Genomic DNA, 23,164 nt, shown 5'->3' with positions numbered 1-23,164 from the left:
GGGGGGGGATCCACGCCACCTGTGTCCGAGGGAGATCCGCCAGGGGGTTTCTCCCCCCACACTCAGTTTGTGGAGACCCTTTGCTCTAGCGCAGTGTTTCTCAGCTGAGAGCTTTCAAAACCCCCAACATTGAGACACCTCTTCCTGAAAACTCTGAATTTATTTCCTTTGAGACAGGGCCCAGGCTTTTTTTTTAAAAAAAAAAACATCTCTTAGGGGTTTTTATGTGCATCCACTGGCAAAGGTTACTTGCCTGTTTCCCAGTTGGGCCTTCTACCCTAAATAGCCTCTTTTTGCTCTCATGTCTGTAGCTCTGGCTGTTGTATTTATTTATTTGGGGCGTCAGAGTCTTCCTACATGTGTCTCTCATCACCCCTATGCCTGGGCATCAGCTGTCAATGACAACTTCTCCTCTCTATGGTCCTTCTCCCCACCCTCCCCTAGACTGAACCAAGCTCTCCAAGAGCCCCCTCTGTGGATTTTGCCATCAGAGCCCAGCACTTACGACTTGTAGCAGTGAGCCGCAGACACCACCCACTGGTCATTGATGAGGGAGCCACCACAGAAGTGGTAGCCAGCGTTCAGGGACACCTGGTAGGGGACGGAATTCTCCTGGCAGGTGTAGCCCCCGACGATCTTGTCATCGTCATCAGTGGAGAAAGCAACTTGAGTGGAGACAGGAGGGAGAAGCCAATTCAGCAGGATGTTAGAGGGTGTATCCTGAGCACGTGGCTGTGTCATACTAATTAAGATTCCTTCATAAGCACAGAGATAATGGGCAGCAAGGACGAGCAGTGAGGACACACTGCCATCCCCAGTCAGTGCAATGGATGTGGTTCTCCTGAGTCTCTCCTTGTGTCTGCAGGGCACATAGCTAGGTACCCTGCAGGGATCCAGCCCAGACCTCTACAGGGGCAGCAAGAGAATGAGCACACAATAAACATCCTTATAGTGCCCTCAATGTGATACAGCTCAGAATGTGGTGTTCTCACCCACTGAATGCTTCTCTCTTGCTCAACATCACTCATCTGCTCCCCACGACTATCAGAGCCCTTGAGGATCAGGATGGGCTGACCCAACAAGGAAAACCTCCTGGCTCAGTCACTCTGACTGCACCAGCTTCTCCCATAGTTCAAATCGGCACAGAGAGGCCAGGGAGAGGAGCCCCCACAACCAATGGATGGGACAAAGGTAGGCACTGTTATTGGCTGATAGAACCGTGATTCTCAACCTTGGCTTTACACCTGAGACCTTAAAATTACCTGGAAAACTTAAAAATTCAGTGCTCAGGCCACACCTTAGGCCAAAGAAGTCAGAATTTCTAGAGCTAGGACTCGGGCATGAATGTTCTTTCAGTCTCTGTAGGTGGTGTATCTGGGGTTAGGAAGAGCCACAGTGGTAATACCTTAATCAATCTAAAAAAAAAATAGCCAGAGTGCAGCTAAACCAGAATTGTCAGAGCTAAGCCTCAAGACCACTGGTCAATTTAATAAACCTGTTTCACCTCACCTCCCTTTCTAGCCTCTCTACTAAAAGCCTGAGATGAATGGATGATGGAGCTGAGAGTGGGTCATCCAGAAGGTGAGAGAGGTAAGGCTTAAAGAGAGCCCAGGAATGGGATAGAGGGGTGTTAGACAGGGGAGAGAGAACATCAGAGCACAGGTAAATAGGAGAGGCACCAAGGTGGTGGCACTTGTATTTCTGCCAGGAGACAGGGCCTGAAGCAACACATGGAACTCACCAGCGGCTCCCACAAAGGCAAGGATCAGGAGTGGATTCATGGTGGCAGAAGTATAACTGGGTTGTTGGTGGAGAGCCTTTATACCTCCCGAGGTGAGGGTGGGTGGCCACTGCTACTCCCTGTACAAACACACCTACAGCTTTCCCTTTCCCAGGGTCTTGGATCAACTCTGCTATTTTTGGCCACTCTGTGGGTTTGTGACCTAAAGGTGATTAGAACATTTACCTTCAGATCAGAGAGGAAGAAGACCTGGTGATTCATAGAGGTATTCCAGGATGAGGAGAACAGGTGAAGCCAAGCCCCACATACAACATCTGGGCCTTCTTAGGCTAAGAGGATGAGGTTTAGGAGAAGAGCAACATGGGCCCTTAGAAATTCTCTGACCTCATGAAGATTTATTTAACTGATTTTAAGGAAGGGCTGATATTGGTCATAAAGGTGGCTGCTCAGTATCCTGGAGTCCCCTGACAGGAAAGAAGTCTTCTCTAAGTTTCTATATGTGAGCATGAAGACCCTTTCTCAACTCTAAATCAGTGGGAAGGAAGGTCAAATGCAAGGCTTTGAGGAACCAGGTTTGTAACATGAATGGGTGATGAGAAGGAAGAGGCTGCGTTCCTTGGAATTCTGGGCTTTCAGCTGGCTCTCCTTCCTATCAAAGCCTATGGAGGAGGGTATTTGGAAGGTGGAAAGGGCAAGGGTGAAATTGGTGTCACCAGGTACATTTGGGGGACAGAAGACCATATTCCTCCTCTTCTTCACCATCAGGACCTTGGCCTTTCTCACCACTCACCTTATTATAGGGTCTCTTTAAGCAGCCTCCTGGTTGCCATGGGAATCTATACTAACAGTGATGAAAATTGCCTCAATTGCTAAGAGCTGACAGTTTGAGCTAGAATTATGTGCAATCAGATTTTAGAAAGGGTTTGGACAATGATAAAATTGGGTTCCGATCAGAAGATTAGCAGTAGGTAGAAGGATTAACACATGATAAAGGAGCTAAGTATTGGGTGATCAATAACAAAGATGCAGTGTGTGTGGGGGTGGTGGGGCGGTGGGGAGTGTCTGGAATTTTCTATTTTAGATGCAATGGCACTACTGTGCTGGGATCCATATAGAGTGAATCTTCCCAGAAAATGATTTCAATTTGGAACCTTCCATGGCCACCAAGACACAGTTCTGTAATTTATTGAGGCAAATCCTGGCCAGAGGGATATAGAGATGGAAGTAGTCTGTGTATGAGTCTCTGTGAGCCTGGTTGAGGGGCCCTCTGATGAAGAGACTTCTCAGTTCCTCTGAGCTCAGGGTTAATGGAGGGGCAGGAGTGGGCAGAGTTCATTGAATTCTATGAAAGGTAGAAATGAGTAAATATTCTGGAGATGAAGAACCAAATGAGAAAAACTCAGAAGTGGTGAGATAGAAAGTAGGTTAGAGGGATGGAGGAACTGAAAACCAGAGTGAATTGGGGGAAATGCCAATATGAGACCCAAGGGGTTGAGAGGGGCCTATGGGGTGTCTTCTGGTCCAGTGTCTGACATGACTGGAAGTCAGCTTCTCCTTACCAGGATATCTGCTGCTCAGAGCCCTCCTCACTGCATACCCTCTAATCTCCGGTGGGCTTATATCCAGGTGGGAATACTGCTATATTTGTATAGTGCCTGACAGTTTTTAAAGGGCTTTAGGCTTTCACACACACCATGCTAATTTTCATTTGGGTTGAGTTTCAAGTTAAACTTTTCACAAATGTTTTAATTGTGAGTTACGCAGAACAAAATTATCTCCATTTATAGAAGATGAGACTGAGAATCAGAAAGGTTCTGTCTTGCCTGATTATACAGATCTGAAAATGGTCTCAGGCCTACAGGAAGACATGGGAAGTGTAGAGAAGCATGAGAATCATGGCTGGTGGATCTAGGAGAATGTTTATTTGGGATCAAGTCAGAGGGCAAGCTCCATCCTGATCCCTCCTGATGCTTGTCTTCCTGGCAGAAATAGAAGATGTAATTAACCTTCCACTCCTGGAGGCTAAAGCAAACAGCAGTTAGCATAAAAATGCAAAAAGAAACATTGGAAGACCAAGAGACTTTGATATTCAGCTGGGTTGAAAATCAGCATAAAACTGCCCTGCTGTGGGCTCAATGGCTCAACACAATTTCCTAACCTGATAATCCTTACATTGTTCATCAAACTTTACCTTTGATCTGCCTGTATGCATTGCTAAAGGGCAAATGTGTATTCAAGTGACTAAAAATCGGACGAAGCCAGAGGTTGGTGTGTATCTTCAAGCTGGAGCTGAGGAACCGGACCCTGGCAGCTGTTCAAGAACTTGTCCTGGACAATTGCAAATCAGATGATGGGAAACTGAGGGCTTAACAGCTGAATTTGTGAACTTAGAGTTCCTCAGTTTAATAAATGTAGGCTTGATTTCAGTTTCAAATTTCCCCAAACTACCAAAATTGAAAAAGCTTGAACTCAGTGACAATACAATCTCTGGATGTTTGGACATGTTGGCAGAAAAACTTCCAAATGTCACACATCTAAATTTAAGTGGAAATAAACTGAAAGATATCAGTACCTTGGAACCTTTGAAAAAGTTGAATGTCGGAAAAGCCTGGATCTGTTTAACTGTGAGGTTACTAACCTGAATGACTACTGAGAAATTGTCTTCAAACTCTTGCCCCAGCTGACCTACCTGGATGGCTATGACCAAGAGGATCGAGAAGCTCCTGACTCAGATGCTGAGGTGGACTGTGTGGATGAAAAAGAGGATGATGAAGAAGGAGAAGATGAGGAGTACGAGGAGAATGAGGTTGGTTAGGAAGAAGAATTTGATGATGAAGATAAAGACGAAGATGTAGAAGGAGAAGAGGATGAAGATGAAGTCAGTGGGGAGGAAGAAGAATTTGGACATGATGGAGAAGTTGATGAAGATGAAGATGATGAGGATGAGGATGAAGAGGAGGAAGAAAGCGGGAAAGGTGAAAAGAGGAAGAGAGAAACAGATGATGGAGAAGATGTTAAGAACCCAAATAATCTGCAAAAAAAACCCCACAAATCATATGGATTTGGTAGCTGTTTTTTTAAAAAAAGGTAGCTGTGATACAAACCCCAGGACACCCACCCACTCAAAGAGCCAAAGAATAGTTCCTGTGACATTCCACCTTCCTCCATTTAGTCCCTTTTGGAAATTCACCACCAAGCTTGGGGACTGCACCCCAACAACATTGTAAGCATTCTTAGGTTTTCATGTAAGACTCTTGCTGTAGCGTGGATAGCTATGATTGGTGAGTCAACCAGCTGTGGCTACCAGTTACACCAAGACTGTAACATATTTTTACTTTCTGTACAACAAAGAAGCTTTGTAAATAAAATCTTAACATTTTTGAAAAAAAAAAAAAAAAAGAGACTCCACCTGGCCCCCAATGCCTTCTAAATTAATACTTCTTGTATAGTATTTTCATGGCAGGGTTCAGGATCTGAAGGAGGGGCTGATGCACAAATGAAAATACTATACAATTTGGATAAGTCTATACAGCTCTTGGTACTCTTCAATCTGAACCTTGAATTCCTTTGTCTATTTCTTTAAGACATTCTCTTAGTTCATATTTAGTGCTTAGCATATCAAACCATTGTCTTTTAATTATGATAATATGAAATAGTTTTTATGTGCTTACTATACAAACACTGTGTGAACCTTTCAAGGACCTTTTTTAAAAATTTTATTATCATAGATACTTATGGGGTTGGCCATTTTATAGATGCCAAAATGAGCTTTATAGAGGTGAAGTAACTTCCTCAAGGTCACACAGACAGTCATTTGTAGAGATGAATGGTAGCATGGTAGTCTGACTCTAGAATCAGCCTGCTTAAACATAGAAATGTTGGCTCCCCTTCCTTTTATTCGATGCTCAGTACAGTCTCATGAGGTAGGCAGGAAGTATAGTTTTCTTCTTTTTACCAAAGAGAAATCTAAAGCTCAGGGGTTGACTTCATCAAGGTCACCTGGTTAAGGAATAAACAGATGACACCTCTTTAAGCTAAATTCATTTCCATCGTGTTGCCACATATTAGATTCTTTCAGACCTCCCAGTAGTCTGAGAAGTAGATTTTGGTCAGATTACAAATAACTAATTTCTTCCTTTTAAATCCCCCCCTCCCAACTCAGTTATTTCTTCTCAGCTCATAATCAACAATCAACTCCTCCTTGGGCATCAGTCTTTTTTATCACTCTCCAAACAGATTGTCACATTCTGGGCTATCTTTCTTCCAATCTCCCAGCTCCTTTCTTCCTCCATTATTTTTCTAAACTATATCTTTTTCCTTTATCTAATAAGGACTATTTTCTTGAATACCTTATCCTGAAGGTCACTGAATCTGGATAGTGGGGGAGCCCTCTGTGTGATCCAGAAAAATCCAAGAGTGAGAGAGACGTGGAGGCATAGACAGGTCATGGCTGGTTGGCTAAATGGAGTAGCCTCTGCTCCTCCCCTAACCCCATCCTATCCCCCACCTTGAAACCAGGGAGCTCAAACATGTTTTATGTCCAGAGGAAACACTTGCATATTTTATATATTCTTTAGGCCTCTATGGAGGGGTGAATAGGGAAGTGGATTGAGGTTATTTTTTAATGTAAATATAGATTGGTCTCTATACTATAATGGTCTTTCTGTTCACATTTCAGTCACTCTTTGTCCCATCCTTGGACCTACTAGAATTGCTTAAGTGACTCCCAAGGTTATTGGAGAATAAGCAGAAGAAATCGGGCCCTAACCAGTTTGGCTCAGTGGATAGAGCGTCGGCCTGCAGACTGAAAGGTCCCAGGTTCAATTCTGGTCAAGGGCATGTACCTTGGTTGCGGGCACATTTCCAGTAGGAGGTGTGCAGAAAGCAGCTGATCAATGTTTCTAACTCTCTATCACTCTCCCTTCCTCTCTGTAAAAAATCAGTAAAATATATTAAAAAAAAACAACAGAAGAAACCGGGAGAGAGCCTAGGAGGACTACCCATGTGGGCAATTGTTATTGTAGCAGCCATGACTTCTCCCATGATACTCAGAGTTTAATGAGTAACATGTGTATTTATTTTCCAGTTCATATTATATCCAGATTGAGTCCCACAAGCCCAGCTTGGTGATAAGCCAATTGGGCTCCCTCCACTCATTTGGCTCATAAAACTCTAGACCAGCGGTTCCCAACCTGTGGGTCGCGACCCCTTTGGGGGTCGAATGATCCTTTCACAGGGGTCGCCTAAGACCATCGGAAAACACATATATAATTACATATTGTTTTTGTGATTAATCACTATGCTTTAATTATGTTCAATTTGTAACAATGAAAATACATCCTGCATATCAGATATTTACATTAAGATTCGTAATAGTAGCAAAATAACAGTTATGAAGTAGCAACAAAAATAATCTTATGGTTGGGGGTCCCCACAACATGAGGAACTGTATTAAAGGGTCAAGGCATTAGGAAGGTTGAGAACCACTGCTATAGGCCAACACATTCAGGAGTATATGCAAAAGGCTCTCAGGTCGAAAAGGGAGTGCTCTGTCCACACAGGCACCAACCAACACAGTTTCCATTTGAAGACCCTCCACTTCAGGGCCACTGTGTTTGAGCAGGTTCTGGGCTTACGTATCTAGAACCCATAACATCTGTCCCTTTCCCAGCCTTGGAGACAGCAAAGGGCCTGGATCATGTTGTTGGGCCACCTTTGTATCCAGATATAAAGGTCAAAGCATCTGTTCCCTCCCTGTTAGAACAATCTAGTTCATTTTCTTATGGGTTGACATTATCTACATTCAAATGCTTTTCTAGAGTTTTTCTCCAAGGAAGTCCATACATCTTGGCCAACTTTCCTCTATTTCTGAATTATATTTCTCTACTAGTGTATTAGTTTGCTATATAAAGCTGCCATAACAAAATACCACAGAATGGGTATCTCAAACAATGGAAATTTATTTTCTCACAGTTCTGGGAACTAGAAGTCCAAGATCAAGGTGTTGGCAGGATTGGTTTCTCCTGAGGCCTCCCTCCTTGGTTTGCAGATGGCTACCTTCTCACAGTGTTCTCACATTACTTTTCCTCTGTGGGCACAACCCTGGTGTTATCTCCAACTATGTCCTAATCTCTTGTGATATGGACACCAGCCAGATTGGATTAGAGCCCACCCCAATGGCTTTGGTTTAACTTAATTAGGTCTTTCATGACTCTGTCGCCAAATACAGTCAGATTCTAAAGTACTGGGAGTTAAGACTGCAACACAGGAATTTTGAAGAAGTACAACTCATCCATAACATTCAGTAGTTATTGAATTCCCGTGATGTTGCTGTGTTTTTTCTAAGCTATAAGAAAACAGCGATGCAGAAAATAGAAAAGGTGCTTGCTTTAGTAGCATTGATGTGTATTTGTGTGTACAGCAATGGGAGACGGACAATAAATAAGAACATGTCTATTATGTATATATAGCATATATATTTCTATCAGATAATGGTGATTAGTAAGGATTAAAATAGGATAAAGTGATAATCAATGTGAGTGACTGGTGGTTGGGGCAACAGTGCTGTATTAGGTAAGGTGGCCAGGAAAGATCTTTTTTGGGAAGGTGATATTTGAGTTAAAATCTGAATAAGAAGGAGACAGTCATGTGAAGGTGGGGAAAAAGAGGATTTCATTATTGCCTGCTGAGTCTGTAAGAGAAATAAACCAAAACACACAACCATTGCTTTTTAAATGAAATAACCCTGTCATCTAGCAATGACGGTTTTTACCTTGCCATTGGTTTTGACTTAAAACTGATATATAAAAGATGGTTAGCTCTGGGTGAGTGGCTCAGTTGGTTGGAGCATCATCCCATACACCAGAGGGTTGTGGGTTCGATTCCCAGTCAGGGCACATACCTAGGTTGCGGGTTTGATCCCCAGTTGGGGTGTGTACAGGAGGCAAATCATTGATGTCTCTCTCTCTCTCTCTCTCCCTTCCTCTCTCTCTAAAAACCATTAAACAATTTTTAAAAGAGATTATAATTAATACATTAAAATATTATTATAGAAGTTGATATAAGGTTTTTTTTAGTATAACATGGTGTTCATGAAATATTGATGGGTTAAGAGAATAAATTATAAAAGAGTATGTATGATATGATCTAACTTTATTTAAATGCATGATTTAAATTCTCATTTTAGCCCTGGCCGGTATGGCTCAGTTGGTTGAGTGTCATCCCATGTACAGAAAAGTTGCCAGTTAGATTCCTGGTCAGAGCACATGCCAGGGTTGCTGGCAATTGATGTTCCACTTTGACATCAATGTTTCTCTCTCTCTCCCTCTCCCTCTCCTTTCCTCTCTTTCTGAAACTCAATAAAAATATTTAAAAATTCTCATTTTAATAATCTCTGTATATCACAATACCATGCATTTATTTTGCAATTAAAACAGCTAAAACTATTGTAATAATAAATAAAATTTCCCCAGAAAGGGCAATAGCTAACCTCAGGAAAGGAATGGCTAAGGTATAATTTCATGTATTATAGTGAGAAATAAATTTAGGTAGTAACTACGTTGCATGTTTTTTCTCTATGTGACACAGTGTTATGTAGTTTATATGGGTAATTTCATCCCATTCTTATAGCAAACCCTCCTACCTCATTTTGTGGGTTTCATTATTATCGTCATTTTACATATGTGGAGATATATAAAGGAATTGTGTAACCCTTTCAAAGTTAGATCCAGTGATCAAGCAATAGAGCCAAATTTTAAACTCAGGTCTGTCTGATGCCAGAATTCAAGCTTCTAGCTAGTGTTTTAATGCTTCTTAGGAGAAACCTGTGCTGTCATATAGAAAGGTGCTCACAGCCTGACTTATCTGTAGGTGAATTTGCCCACTTCTTGGGGAAATAGAAGCATGAGGCAGGAAGGGAAGCTGGCACTGGACCCACTAGATCAGTGGTCGGCAAACCGCGGCTCGCGAGCCACATGCAGCTCTTTGGCCCCTTGAGTGTGGCTCTTCACAAAATACCACGTGCGGGCGCGAATGTATAGTGCGATTGAAACTTCATGGCCCATGCGCAGAAGTCGGTTTTCAGCCTGGGCAAGTCTATTTTGAAGAAGTGGCGTTAGAAGAAGTGGGGGGTGTTGGTCAGTTGGGCGACAGGAGATGCGGTGTGGGGGAGGTGTGCTTGATTCATGCAGGAGTTGAGTGAACCAGTCAGTCAGCAGTCTCATGTGCAGTGGTTAGTGCTAGTCGCTTCCGCAAATCCCACACGGGTGACAAAAGATCGAGGAAACAAATATACAAGACGAGTGTGGATGGGAGAGTTGGAAGGGGTCGACCTCAGCGAACGTACCTCAGTCAGATTGAGGACGCTTTTAGCAAAGGCCAGCTTAGGAGTACCCTAATTAAGTTAATAACAATGTACCTACCTATATAGTTAAAGTTTAAAAAATGTGGCTCTCAAAAGAAACTTCAATCATTGTACTGTTGATATTTGGCTCTGTTGACTAATTAGTTTGCCAACCACTGCACTAGATCCAATAGACTCATATGTGGATCCCAGAGGCCCCCGAATTAGTATGTGTGGAAATTGGGCAAGACCCACTGGACCTTGTAGTAAACTAGGAGTGAGACGGAAATCATTTCTGTATGAAGCCAGGATATAGGAAGGGCTACACGTTTAATGAAAGGACAAATCAACAAAATAATTCCACAGGCAGTTAACAAGAAGTATTATTTTTCCTGGTTTGGCTTTGGGTGGAGGATTTTAAAAAGTTTCCTCTAAATATTCATGGTGTTGTGTTATCAGCCCTTCAGGGTTTGGGATAGACATTGTATGATCAAGAAGATACACACTGAGAATCATCAAACCAAATGACATCAGGTATATTGCATCCCAATTGTTTGATAGAGGCAAAAATAGATATTTCCCGGAAAACCCATCTTATTCCAGGATTGAAAATATTCCCAAAGATGAATTCATAATAGCAAATTTTATGATGCACAAAAAAATAAGTCACCCTGAGTGAAAACCAGCAGAATCCACAAACAAGAACACCAGATGCAAAAAGTCATCAGGAGTTGGCATTAACAGGTAAAATTCTGAATAGATGCATAGTATCCTTAAATAAATAACTTCAAAAAACACAAGGAGCAAGGTGCTTTCAAAAATGACCGCTCCTATGTGTAAAAGACCCAAGTAGAGTTCTTAGTAATGGAAATTTATATAATTTAAATTAAAGAATCAATTGAAAGGTTAAATAGCTTATTGAAGCTGAGGTGTGAATTAGTAAACTGGAGAGCAGGTCTAAAGAAATTACCCACAATGTAGCACAGAGAAGCAAAAGGAGGGAAAATGGGAATGAATAGTCTAGAATATGACAGAGTGAAAGTTGAATATGGAGTAGGTCTACACTTCAGGCCATCTCTTCTTCTATAAAATTATGGGCTGAAGTTCCGGCCCTTCTGAGGATTACTTTTCACCACTACCATCAGAAACACACTGTATTAAACTGTAATGAGCGTTCTAGAACACAGTGCAAATTTATCCCATGAAGCCTTGGGTATGAAAGGAGGGGTCAAGGTGTGTGAAATAGGAGTGGGTACTCTGAGACTGAGACGTGCTCTTGAAATTAAATTGTTCCTTCTTCCAGCTATGCTTGAGTCTGGTCTTGGTTATAATTTCCCACGTATCACAGAAAACTCTGTGCTTGTCCAGCCTTCCAGTGTTGCTGATCAGATGACATCCAGTTCTGAATGTGGGATGAGGCATTCGGAAAAAAGCCAGGAGCAGGTTTTCAAAGGACAACAAGTTATTGGCAGGTGGAAAAAGTAAGGCTTTACACCAAAACTCTTTGCATCAGCCTTGAGGAATGCCAAGGGCTTCACAGAGCATCCCAATTGGCCTCACGTACTTCAAGAACAACTGAGCCTGCTTGGTCTCTGGCCCAGGTGGCAGGGCCGCTTTCATCCCAACCTTGTTTCTGCTACACAACTCTCTTGTGCCCACCCAGGGCCAGCCTTACAGATGACATAGTAATGGACCCAAGCAGCACACCCAACTGCAGTATATGTTAATTCCAAAGTCCATAGAGGCCCATGAAATACTGCACTTCTTTCTGCATAGTAGATGGTAATAAGACTTATCTCTCATATTAGAGGGAATATTCTGACATGTCCCACACATCTGGACTACTTAAAAGCTCACCAATGTGGCAGGTCCCTGAACTTTTGCAGATTTTACATTGTTCTCATTTGCATATGTCATATACTGAAGCATCTAGAGTGCTTTATAATTTCTATTCACAAAGAACAATCAGCATAATACCATGAGTGCAATGGGCCAGTATGCTATCAAGATGACTAAGGGCCTTCTGAACTATATTGATAGAGAACAGATTAAATATAGCATTGAGATGAAATAGTTAAAGGGTATTTATGAACTTGTCACTTGAAGGGAAACTATATTTGATTGTCTTTACTGAGCATTTCTAAGCACTCTTCTGGAGGATTTTATCTTCAGGCTCCCAGTAGCCACCTTTCATGTCTGTGGATAGGCCCTCCAGCTAGTCCTACACATTTTCTCTCCATCTCAGTCTACACATTCATACTCATACTTACCCACAAACACACAAACATCTGTCTCTGCCTGGAAGCTGTGGTTTCCTCCCTCCAGCTTGCCTCGACAGAGCTCATCTGGATGAGAACTGGGGAGGAGGGAGATGGGCTGGAGGAAACTGAAGTTCTTGCTCAGATCTCTGATCTGTGCCCGGCACTGTGTCTCCAGCGCTGCAGAAGTAAAAGCTGCTGTCTTCGGGGTTCACACTGTTCACAGTCAGAATGGAGTACGTTAGGTTTGGGCGGTGGATGGGAAACTTGTCCTTGGTAAATCCACTTTCATAAGTGGCCTCAGAGCCCTGATTTGCCGTTGCAATCAGTGTCAAGCTCTGTCCAGGAAGCTGTCGGTACCAGAACATTAGGGCAAGTTGGCTATCAACATGACACTGGATTGTCACCGAGGTTCCACGTTGACAGATGTCCCTGAGTGGCTTTTGAGAGAGGAGAGCACCAAACACAGAGCCTGGTTGCAGGGAGATAGAGAAAGCCATGAGCGCTGACCAGCTTGTCCCCAGGAAGGAAGCTCTTTTTACTATTTGCTCCAATGTCACCTTGGCTCCCAAAGAACCCTGTGGCACTGCCTCCATTTTGTTCTGCCAACTGTTATTCTGTCATATCCTATAATCCAACATCTTCCCTCCCCTCCTCCCCCCATCTTCTGACTGGTGGCCTCAGACCCTCTACTCCTCTAGTCAACATTAATATTAATCCCAGACTTCCCCACCCAATAAGGCTTGTACCTTGTCCTAGGAGAAGTAGTAGGAAAGTCAGCATCTTTAGGTGATATCCTCTCCTCTTACATAAGAAAAGACACTGAGAAGTCAAACTCAAGGTCATCTTTCCTCACCACTGTGTAGTTCCTTTCATGTAAATAGGAAGTTGAGTTTCTGCAAAATGTGGAGAAAATTAGTCTGCCCCTAGTGGAACTGTGTAACTCTTCACTCACAAGGTATCCCAGTATGTAACTGCCATCATCCACTATATGTCCACCACCTCTCCATCCATCATTATTCAGTGCCATGTATGTGCTACCCTTTGGTATAAGCAAAAATGGGATGCAGCACTGACTTCAAATAACTAAAGGAAAACTTTAGAATATGAGGGAATCTTATAACTCAGAATTTCAACTGTCTGTTGAGTCTTCATTGTCCCAAACCATCCGCATTATTCCTCCCTCAACCCGTACTCTAGTAAACTGGCCTCTACTCCTGTTTTCCTCCCTCCAAATAAAATACTTTATTGTTCATAAAAGTGGAGCCAGTATTTTTGTGCACTTACTCCATGCTTCACATGTATGATTTCAGCCTATAAATTAGGCTGCTTAGGCACTATCATCCCATTTTTACAGATGAGGAAAACTTAAAGATCTTAAATAACCTACCCAAGTTCACATAATCCAAGTGTAAGTGACACAGGCAAGACTCAAGTCCATGTCTATGTGACCTCAAAACCCAATGTGAATATCAATATTGTCAAGGATGGTCTCACTTTGCAGTTGTCTGAACTTAATAAAATCTAGTGAATGAATGAGAATGACAGGCCAAACACCATAAAGGAAACAAGGACCTTTAGAAACAAATTCTTGTAAAACTAACCTACCTTATATCTTTGATTCAGAAAGTCCATTTAATTATACAGCGGTTCTCAACCTGTGGGTCGCGACCCCTTTGGGGGTCCAACGATTCTTTTACAGGGGTCACCTAAATACATCCTGCCTATCAGATATTTACATTACGATTCATAACAGTAGCAAAATTATAGTTATGAAGTAGCAACGAAAATAATTTTATGGTTGGGGGTCACCACAACATGAGGAACTGTATTAAAGGGTCACGGCATTAGGAAGGTTGAGAACCACTGTGTAAGATGAACTCTTAAAAACATAATGGCTATTTTTAGGTGGTGTTAATATTACATTAGAAATGAATATAGATTACAGGATTTACGCATATTTTGGAAATATGAAACTGGAAAAACAATTTACCTTATGATCAAGGAAATGCAGCATGTTAGAAATAATAATATTTCAGTATCCCTTTCTGCTATGGCATGTGTGTGTGTGTGTGTGTGTGTGTGTGTGTGTGTGTGTTTGCAGCCTGTACATCTATGGGCGGTGCCAGAGGCAGTGAGTGATTTAAGACAAACCCTGCTTAGTATACTGATGAAAGGTATAGAGTACCCCATTTTTTTCTTGACATCTAGGGATACATTTTAAAAATTTAATCAAATATATCAAAATTTCTGCCAAAATAACCCAGGATCTTTTTCTAGTTCATCCTAAATCCTAAAAATTACCAAGTGACTCTTAGTCTTTAAAGAATTCCAAATCTTTCCCTCTCAGTGGTATTCTTTCTTTTATAAAACAATAGCAAAGACATTCTTCTCTCTTTTCATTGTCTTCAAACAGCACTCGTGTCTTTAGACTTTTCTTTCAGAGGTGTCATGGTTACCGTTATCATATAATTTTAATGTATTTATTTATTGAATTCATGCACGTGGTTAAAATTTCAAAAAACACAAAACTGAGCAAAAAGTAAGGTACCTTCCCCAGAAGCAACTGGTCAATAAGTTTGTTGTGTCTGTTACTAGAAATATTCTTGACTTATTCAAGTTTACAAGTATCTGATTGGTCTTCCTATACCTTGCTGCTTATTTTATTAACAATGTATTCTTAACAATACATTTAAAAGTTTAGTTTATATCAGAACATACATATTTGCCTCATTATTATTTCCCATTTTATTATGAGAATTTTAAAACCTCTATAGAAGTTTAAAGTTTTATATTGAACATTCATGTGCCCACCACTTAGATTCTACCACCTTGAAAAAGCTACTTATTGCTTTATCATAAAACTATCCATCTACCCATGTACATTTTGGATACATTTAAAAGTTAATTAAAGGCATACTTCACTTTTAAACACTTAAGCATGCATGTAATTAACTAATGTTCAATATTTATTTATGATTCTTTTTAAAGGTAAATTTGCATACAGTAAAAGACACAACTCTTAAGTAACATTAAATAAGTTTTGACAAATGCACACACCTGTGAACTCTACCAAGCTTTCCAATACTCTTTTTTGAAGTTATAATCTTTTACTATGTTTATTTTTTCACTGAATTTCTTGGGGGTGACATTGGCTTGCAAAACTATACAGGTTTTAAGTGTATAACTCAACAAAACATCATCTGCACACTGCATCGTGTATCCATCGCTCCAAGCAAAGTATTTCTCTTGTATTCCCAAAGGACTCAATTACTATTTACAGACAGGATAGATGTTTCATTCTTTAAAATGCGGGGATATGCCCGGCTGGAGTAGCTCAGTGGTTGAGTGTCGACCTATAAACCAGAAGGTCATGGTTTGGCTCAATTCCCTTTGAGGGTTGTGCAGGAGGTAGCAGATGGATGACTCTCTCATCATTGATGTTTTTATCTCTCCCTTCCTCTCTGAAATCAATTAAATATATTTTTAAAATACACAGATACTTTCCCAGATGATCATGTGTACAGAAGTAACCTAATTTTTATAACCTCTGCATCATAATTTATTCCTTACCTGTTTCTAGTAAAACATTAGTGACCACTTAGAGAATATGGAGAAAGATTGCTTTTTATTAGAGTTGTTCTAATTTTAGATTGAATAAACAGAATTCAAATTCCACATGCTTTCCCAATCAACATAGGGAGAATAAAATTCATCTGAAGAAGGAGTTTAGCTTGTGTGATGCCCCCTAGTGAAACATTGGTTAAGAGCAAAGACATGGAGCAAAGTTGCAAATGACAGTAAAAGGGACAAGAATAAGACAGGAAGAGAAAAATTGGTAAAAAAAAAATGATAGAACAGAGCTTCTTCCATGTAAATATGTGTGAGGATGTTCCCTCCTGACTGGGGTAGAGTCTCATGAATTTAGACTTGGGATAATACACAAGTCTGGTCAGACTAACTTCGGAATGGCCCCGAATTCAGAAACGATGGTGCATGGGGCATGAAAAATATCCTGTGCTTTGCAGGCCAAATTGTACGCCCATGGGCTTGGTTCCACTGAGTGGCCACCTTTGTTCAAAGTAGCCAGTGTAACTCAGCCCTGAGTTAGGGTCACTTCCCTCTGGCACATGCCCTTTCTGTGCAGAGAGGATGTGGTTGTGCAGCGCTGTGGATATACTGCTGGCACAGAGGTACACAGATGTCTGGTTGGTGCTGGCAGACACCAGGATAAGGGAGAAGCCCTCCTTCTTCTTCCTGGAGACACTGTACCCATAGGGGAAATCTCCTTTCTCATAAATGTCAACCCCATATGAGAAGTGGAGCAGCTGCAGCCCCAGAACTGGGTCTTGTCGATACCAGAACATTCTTTCATGGTCCATATCCTGTAAACATTCCATAAACACTTTCTCTCCCTTTCTTTTGATCAGATATCTTGGGACTTGTGTTACTTCTGCATTCATGAGACCTGTGAAAGGAGGATAAAGGAGGTAAAAAGGAGGTCATCAAGAAGCTTGATGAGGGAAAAGTCTTGTATCCAGGGCCTAGAAATAATAAGTTAGGAGTTCACCACCAACTTCCCAGACTCACCTACTCCCAGGAAACAAAAGGCCACGCCACAGAGGAGCCTGAGTCCCATGGCAGGTTTGAGACACAAATGTATTTTCTCTGAGGCCAAGGTTACAGGCTGATCATCTCTGATGTCATTGTCCCTGCCCACACTCATGATCCCTCAGCAATCCTCAGATTCTAAGAGAATTTACTAGTAGAGGGACTAGAGTGAAAGCCACCCCTTTTCCTCATAGGAATGTCAGTGTGTGTGTGTGTGTGTGTGTGTGTGTGTGTGTGTGTGTAGAAAAAAGCATACCAAGCCTGAGACAGCTATCTTAGAAGGACCTGCTTACAGGGTAGGCTCTGGGATTGCATCTGGGTATCTGGGTTTCAGTAGTGTCCCCGCTGTTTAGTTCATTGTGTCTAGGCTGCTGGCACAATGCGGTTTATGTTGAACACCCACTTTGCTTCTTTGAGTCTGGAATTTTGGGATGTGCCAGGGAAAGGGTACCTGTTTGACCACCTGTGTTAGTTTGCTAATGCTTCCATAGTGGGTGACAAAAACCAGAAATTTGTTTTGCTCACTATTCTGAAGGCTAGAAGTCCAAGATCAAGGCATCAACAGGATTGGTTTCTTCAGAGGAACCAATCGGCTTATAGCAGGCCATCTTCTCCCCTTGTTGCCAGATGATCTTCCTTCTGTGTGTGACTGGGTCCTAATTTTCTTTTTTTTTTAAATAAAGACACCAGGCATATTGGAAAAGGACCCACTCCAATGACCTCATTAACATAAATTACTTCTTTAAAGACCTTATCTCCAAATACAGTCATATCCTGAGATACTGGGGCATAGAACTTCAACATATGAATTTTGAGGGGATGCAATTCAGTCCATAAAACCAGCCACCAAAAATATCTGTGTGCTGAGTCTCTGGTGGGCTTCTCTGGGCAGCAACACTGCACACAGGTGACTGCATTTTCATAGCTGGGGTGAAAGTGTGCAGCCTCATGGGAGGGAGGGAGTGTAGGACATCTCATATAGATTCTTCCATACTCTGCCTAGGTCTTTTCCCTTATGATCTGGCTGTGTATCCATACCAGGTCTTTGTCATATTCCTTTGCCATTCTGTGTGCATGACCAGAGACCTCCTGGGGAACCTGGGAAGCAATCATGAGGTCTGAAGGGTAAGAATGAGTTTGCTAGGTGGACCTGGCAGAGAAAACAGTGTGTGCAATCTGATGGTAGTTAGGTGACAGTTTCCAATAAAATGCAGTTATAAAATAACTCCAAATAAGGTGTTGAGCCCTGAGAAGGGAAATTCAGGGCCAATACCTGAAATTAGAAAAGCAGTTTGAATGGAAATTAAAGTAGGACTGGAGAGTCCAATGCTGTTGCTGGTGAGAGTGGTGGGGATGGGAAAATGCAATGGACTAGAAAGCCTGTGGGGCCCTGGACAGAGGCCCTGAGGACCACCTTGTGTTTGAGGTAGAGAGAATCACCCTCCAGCAGGTGGTGCCAGGGAAGCCGGATTGGTATCAGGTGAATTCTGATAAAGGGTCTGGGCCATCCTCCACCAGGTCCTGGGATGGACTCTTACTGTCTCCAGTAAGGTGAGCTGAGAAAGGCTTTTTGGGGGGCAGTAGCTTCCCCTGGTAGGGGCAGGGCTCAGGAAGGCATAGCCACCTCTCCCCTTGTGTGAGCCCTTTCTGTGAAGAGAGGCAGTGCTGTGCAGTGTTGTGGGTTAACTGTTGGCAGATATGTCTAGATATGTCTGCAGGTTAGGAGGGATTCTCAGTATTATTTTAAAAGATGCCATATCTCTTAGATACTTCCCATCTGTTGGTTCCCCTGACACCAACGGACTAATAGATTGATTGTGGCCTCATTCCTGGCTCTTGTCTGAATCAGCACATATAGGTCATAGTACATATTTTGGTCACATCATAGAGACGCCTTCTTTTCAGACCCTGAAATTTACTAGCTGGGATTTTAGTGACATCAGCATCCACAGACACTGTGGATGAAATGAGCTGGTACCTGAAGAGAGAATTTAGGTGTGACACCGATGTCTAACCACCCAAGAAAGATTTAGTGTAGGGGTGTGGCATACCAAGTTCAAGGACATCCTATTTGTTCCCATGAACCACCTATTCCAAGGAGATAAAGGGCTACAAATCAGATAGAAGCCCCAGTGCTCATGGCAGGTGAGTTAATGGTGGGGTGTCTGTGTTAGCTCTGGTGTTACTCAAATAAGACATGGGTACCAATGAGCCAGCCTGTGACATAATCATCTCTGCCATATGTTTGTGCTCAAAGCTACCTTCCAAAGACAAGAAGCGTCCATGCCCATTTTCTCCATAGCACCTGAAGGGATTTTCATGTACCACTTGTCACCTTGGAATGAAAGTAGCTGGTGGCCTCTGTTTAAATAAGGTCTATAGAAGTATATTCATATTTTTGTCGCTTTCTTAAACTTTAAATTTCTATTTAGTTTTTTCAATTACAGTTGACATACTGTACAATACTATATTAATTTCAGGTGCTTAAAATTCTATCTCCTTGCACATTGTTTCAGCATCACACCAATTTTTATTAACGTAGAGCGATTAAATTTTCTAATTATTTCCACAGCCCAGATGAAGCATTATCATTTCTAGTGTCTCCCTCAACACCTCCTCAAAATTGCTTTTACAAATTTACTCAAATCTCCACATTTATATTCATTCCACTGACTCTTCTGTCTTCAACAAGTCTTCTTTGGGAAGGCCATGCCAGAGTGTCCCTTCTCCTGAACTGACATTAACTGTGCTCTGTCCCCTTCAGTTGGATGACTGAGGCCAATCTGTCAGTGAGGACTGAGACATAGAAGGGAAATGGCTGTAACATCCACACCCCATTTCTCTTTAACTTTTTCTCCAGATATACACCATTTGGTTCATCCTGTGCTCTCTTTTTACCTTCTTTTTATTAATCCATACACTGAGATGTTTTGTTCTCCTAGCTCATCCCAGGTTTAGAATATGTTTTCTGTTCCATACTTATTTCTTATTCTTAGACATTCCCTTTTACTCTTTTATACATTTATTCAACTAAGAACATATTTCATATCTATTTTTCATGTTCAAGGAACTTGTAAGCAACCCCAAACAAACAACTGGGAGAAAATCGTGGCTTCTCCTAAAAGGAGGGGGAAGGGTAGACCAACCCACTCACAAAACCATGACTCTTGGAGGGATGAGTTGATTCGGAGCACAGCTGGGTTTTTGTTGCCAGAATTTGTATCCTGGATGAGGTTCTCTGCATTCCCCAATTCCATGTTATAATTACAATTTGAGTGACTGTTTAGAGGAATGTATGTGATTCAGTGAGACTTTGCGCTTCAGTCTCTGCTAGACATTAGGGATCAAGAAACAGAACTGCAGCCCTAGCCAGTTTGGCTCAGTGGATAGAGTGTTGGCCTGCAGACTGAAGGGTCCCCCATTCGATTCAGGTATTGGGCATATGCCTGGGTTGCGGGCTCAATCCCCAGTAGGGGGCATATGGGTAGCTGACAAACAATGATTCTCTCATCATTGATGTTTCTAACTTTCTTTCCATGTCCCATTCTCTCTGAAATTAATAAAAATATATATTTTTTAAAGAAACAGAACTGCAATCTTGCCCCTTCAACACAGAGAAAGAAAAGGAAAAGCTTTTCTCTTGTTTTTCACTAATTGAGCGACCTCTTCGCTGTCAACTACACCTGGAGTGATGGTAGAACCTGCTGGGAGCAACAATAGGGTCTGCCAGATTGCATTGCCTGGTGAATAAAAGGTATAGAACAGGAGCCTCAGCAGTGTCAGGCAGGTAGTTTAGGGCCGATCGGGAAAAGAAGAGGATCCCACAGTACAGTGGCACCCAAGAGAATTAACAAATCCTTGTCAGGGTGACATATGGCACAGAATAAACCCAAGGCTGGAGTAGAGGAAGAATAAACCCCACTAGAAACATGATTTGTGTTCTTTATATACACACGTGAAAGCCCCTGGAATCTTCCCAAAGTGTATGGGAGAAAACTTTGCAGGGGGCTTAGCTTCTGGACCAGTGAGAGGGGTGCTGGGGAGCTGATCTAAGAGAAGATTAATTTACTCATTCACTTAATACCACTTTTTTCAGGCACTCTGATAAGGGTGAATATTTTTTAAAAGTAAACAATATAGGCATGGTCCTTGTTCTCATCAACCTCAATGTCTATTATTAGTGTAAATTTTAAATTACAAACAATTGAGTGGGTTAGTTGCCATGAGGATAGAGGTTCAGGCTGTCATACAAGCACCCAGCAGAGGAACTAACCAAACTACTCAGGAATTCAAGGACATTTTCCTGGAGGAAATGACTTCTCAATTCATATGCAGAAGAATTGTTATTAGTAGATATCCAGGTAAAGAGGAAGAGGAAGGGCTCCAGGTAAGATGAACACTATAGGTGATGAGCCAGGAGTGAGTCAGCATAGGATATAGGTGGTCACCTGAGAGAGGTGGAATACATCTGGTAGAAAGGAAGGCAGTTGCGGTAACTGTAGAAAGAGGAAGTTCACGTTAGGATGGTAAGCAGGTATGCAAACACCACATCATTAGAAGGAGCTGAGAGGCTTGTGAAGTAACTTAAGCATGAGACTTTAGCTGGTAAATGGAAGACCCTGATGGGTTTTAAGCTCAAGAGAATAGATTGTGGATTGAACCAGGTAGCAAACTAGAAAGGTGAGTGACTACTTGAAAGGTGGTTAAGGAATCCAGATGAGAGATGAGGTTTGCTGGACCATGATGTTATCAATGAGGTTAGAAAAATTAATAAAATTTGCAAAGAATTTAATATTTAGAAATGTGGAGGGTGTGGCCACAGCTTAGGTTTGGAAGGAGAGGACATCTCTGGCTCAGGCATTTTGGTGGACAGCAAGACACTTTGCTGAGATGTCAGATTTAGCAAAAGACTCAGAACGTGCTATTTCCCTGGTGACAAAACACCCAGGAATAGGATCTATGATATGGGACAACATGTTGTCGAGTACTTGGATTGGTATGGACTGTTCTTTGTGCAACAGTGAAGGTCAGTAAGGAGAAAGGATGGCAGAGTGTATAAGATTCCTTGTCTAGGAAAGGAATCCCTTACCCCAGCTCTAGCCCAAGCACAGTTAGCTTGTCCTGCCTGGCCTTTGACAAGCTCATTGGTACAACAAGTGAGAGCAGGACACACTGCAGAGGGTCTGCATCCCTCAGAGCCCCAGAAGCTGGGGACTTGGGAGGGACTTCTATGGGCACTGATGGTGGGGGAAGGTTTTCCTCCTGGTTAGGTGGGGCCTCCCGAGGGAGGAGCCTCCTTGCTCTGTGGCTGCCTTTTTTGTGTGGAGAGCAGCTGGCCATGCAGTGCTGTGGTTACCTGCTGGCACAGAGATACAGAGAGGTCTGGCTGATGTTGGCTGACTCCAGGGTCAGTGGGAAATTCCCCTTCTCTGTTCGAGACACCTTGTACCCATCAGAAACCTCTCCCTTTTCAAAATGATCAACATTAATTGAATAATAGATCAGCTTTAGACCCAGCCCTGGGTCTTGTCGATACCAGTACATCAATTCGTGGTCCATATTCTGAGAACAAGTCACTGTCAACTTCTTTTTGGTCTCTGTGATGAGGTGTCTTGGGGTCTGGGTCACTTCGGCTTCTGTGGGACCTGTGAGCAGAGGAGACAGAGCTAGAGGTAGCCGAGGAGGGTGCCTGTGCTGTTGCCTCTAGGAAGGGACTCCAGCTAAGACCTGCAAGCTTTGGCCAAAGGTTGCCAAGTGTTCTGGAACTCACCTGCTCCCAGTAGACAAAGCATGACACAGCCCAGGAGCTGAGGGCCCATGGCAGCGTCACACTGGTGTCTGCCAGCTCTGGGGGCTCTGGTTCGTTTCTAAAATGTCTGCATATGGCCCTCATTTTAGGGAGAGAAGCCACTCCCCTTTTCTCAGAGCTTTAACATTTAACACAGGCAACCAATACAAGCCAACGTGGGAGGGCAAGCTTGTGGTCACTGTCATTGTCCCTGCTCTGCTTTGAGGCTGCTTGTTTCTGAGCATTTGACAATGTCTTCTTATCTGTATGCTTTTGTCAAGCTTGGCAAGTCCTTTCTGTATTGTGCGACTTTATAATGAAAATTGGTATAACATATTTGAGTATCACTTAGAAATGTGACTACAGGAGACTTATGCTATTATCAAAGCGGTACCTTTATATGTAGAAGTCCTCATTTCTATTCT

General features: G+C 42.3%; 1 protein-coding gene, 1 pseudogene and 2 gene segments (V, D, J or C); 1 reads left to right on the top strand and 3 right to left on the bottom strand.

Annotated features, from left to right (window-relative positions):
* LOC102426413 (anionic trypsin) overlaps nucleotides 1-1,786 on the bottom strand; it is a 3,798-nt gene extending 2,012 nt beyond the window's left edge. Inside the window, exons 1-2 of the mRNA XM_006094733.2 lie at nucleotides 1,742-1,786; nucleotides 506-665 (exon numbers count right to left, since the gene is read on the bottom strand). Coding sequence (XP_006094795.1) covers nucleotides 506-665; nucleotides 1,742-1,781 — 200 coding nt within the window. The 5' untranslated portion in view covers nucleotides 1,782-1,786. The remainder of the gene's footprint in view (nucleotides 1-505; nucleotides 666-1,741) is intronic.
* The window catches only part of LOC102426725, a 30,798-nt gene extending 13,819 nt beyond the window's left edge, over nucleotides 1-16,979 (bottom strand). Inside the window, 3 exon segments of the C gene segment in view lie at nucleotides 5,986-5,997; nucleotides 16,521-16,808; nucleotides 16,931-16,979. Coding sequence covers nucleotides 5,986-5,997; nucleotides 16,521-16,808; nucleotides 16,931-16,979 — 349 coding nt within the window.
* The window catches only part of LOC111827175, a 45,754-nt gene extending 22,984 nt beyond the window's left edge, over nucleotides 1-22,770 (bottom strand). The window contains 3 exon segments of the C gene segment in view: nucleotides 18,490-18,517; nucleotides 22,308-22,596; nucleotides 22,722-22,770. Of these exon segments, the coding sequence occupies nucleotides 18,490-18,517; nucleotides 22,308-22,596; nucleotides 22,722-22,770 (366 nt within the window).
* LOC111827176 lies at nucleotides 2,327-4,832 on the top strand (annotated as a pseudogene).
* Nucleotides 22,771-23,164: the final 394 nt, after the last annotated feature.

This window comes from Myotis lucifugus, unplaced genomic scaffold, assembly GCF_000147115.1.
Source record: "Myotis lucifugus unplaced genomic scaffold, Myoluc2.0 scaffold_141, whole genome shotgun sequence".
Taxonomy (NCBI): Eukaryota; Metazoa; Chordata; class Mammalia; order Chiroptera; family Vespertilionidae; genus Myotis; species Myotis lucifugus.
This window is presented reverse-complemented; position numbering and strand designations above follow the sequence as displayed.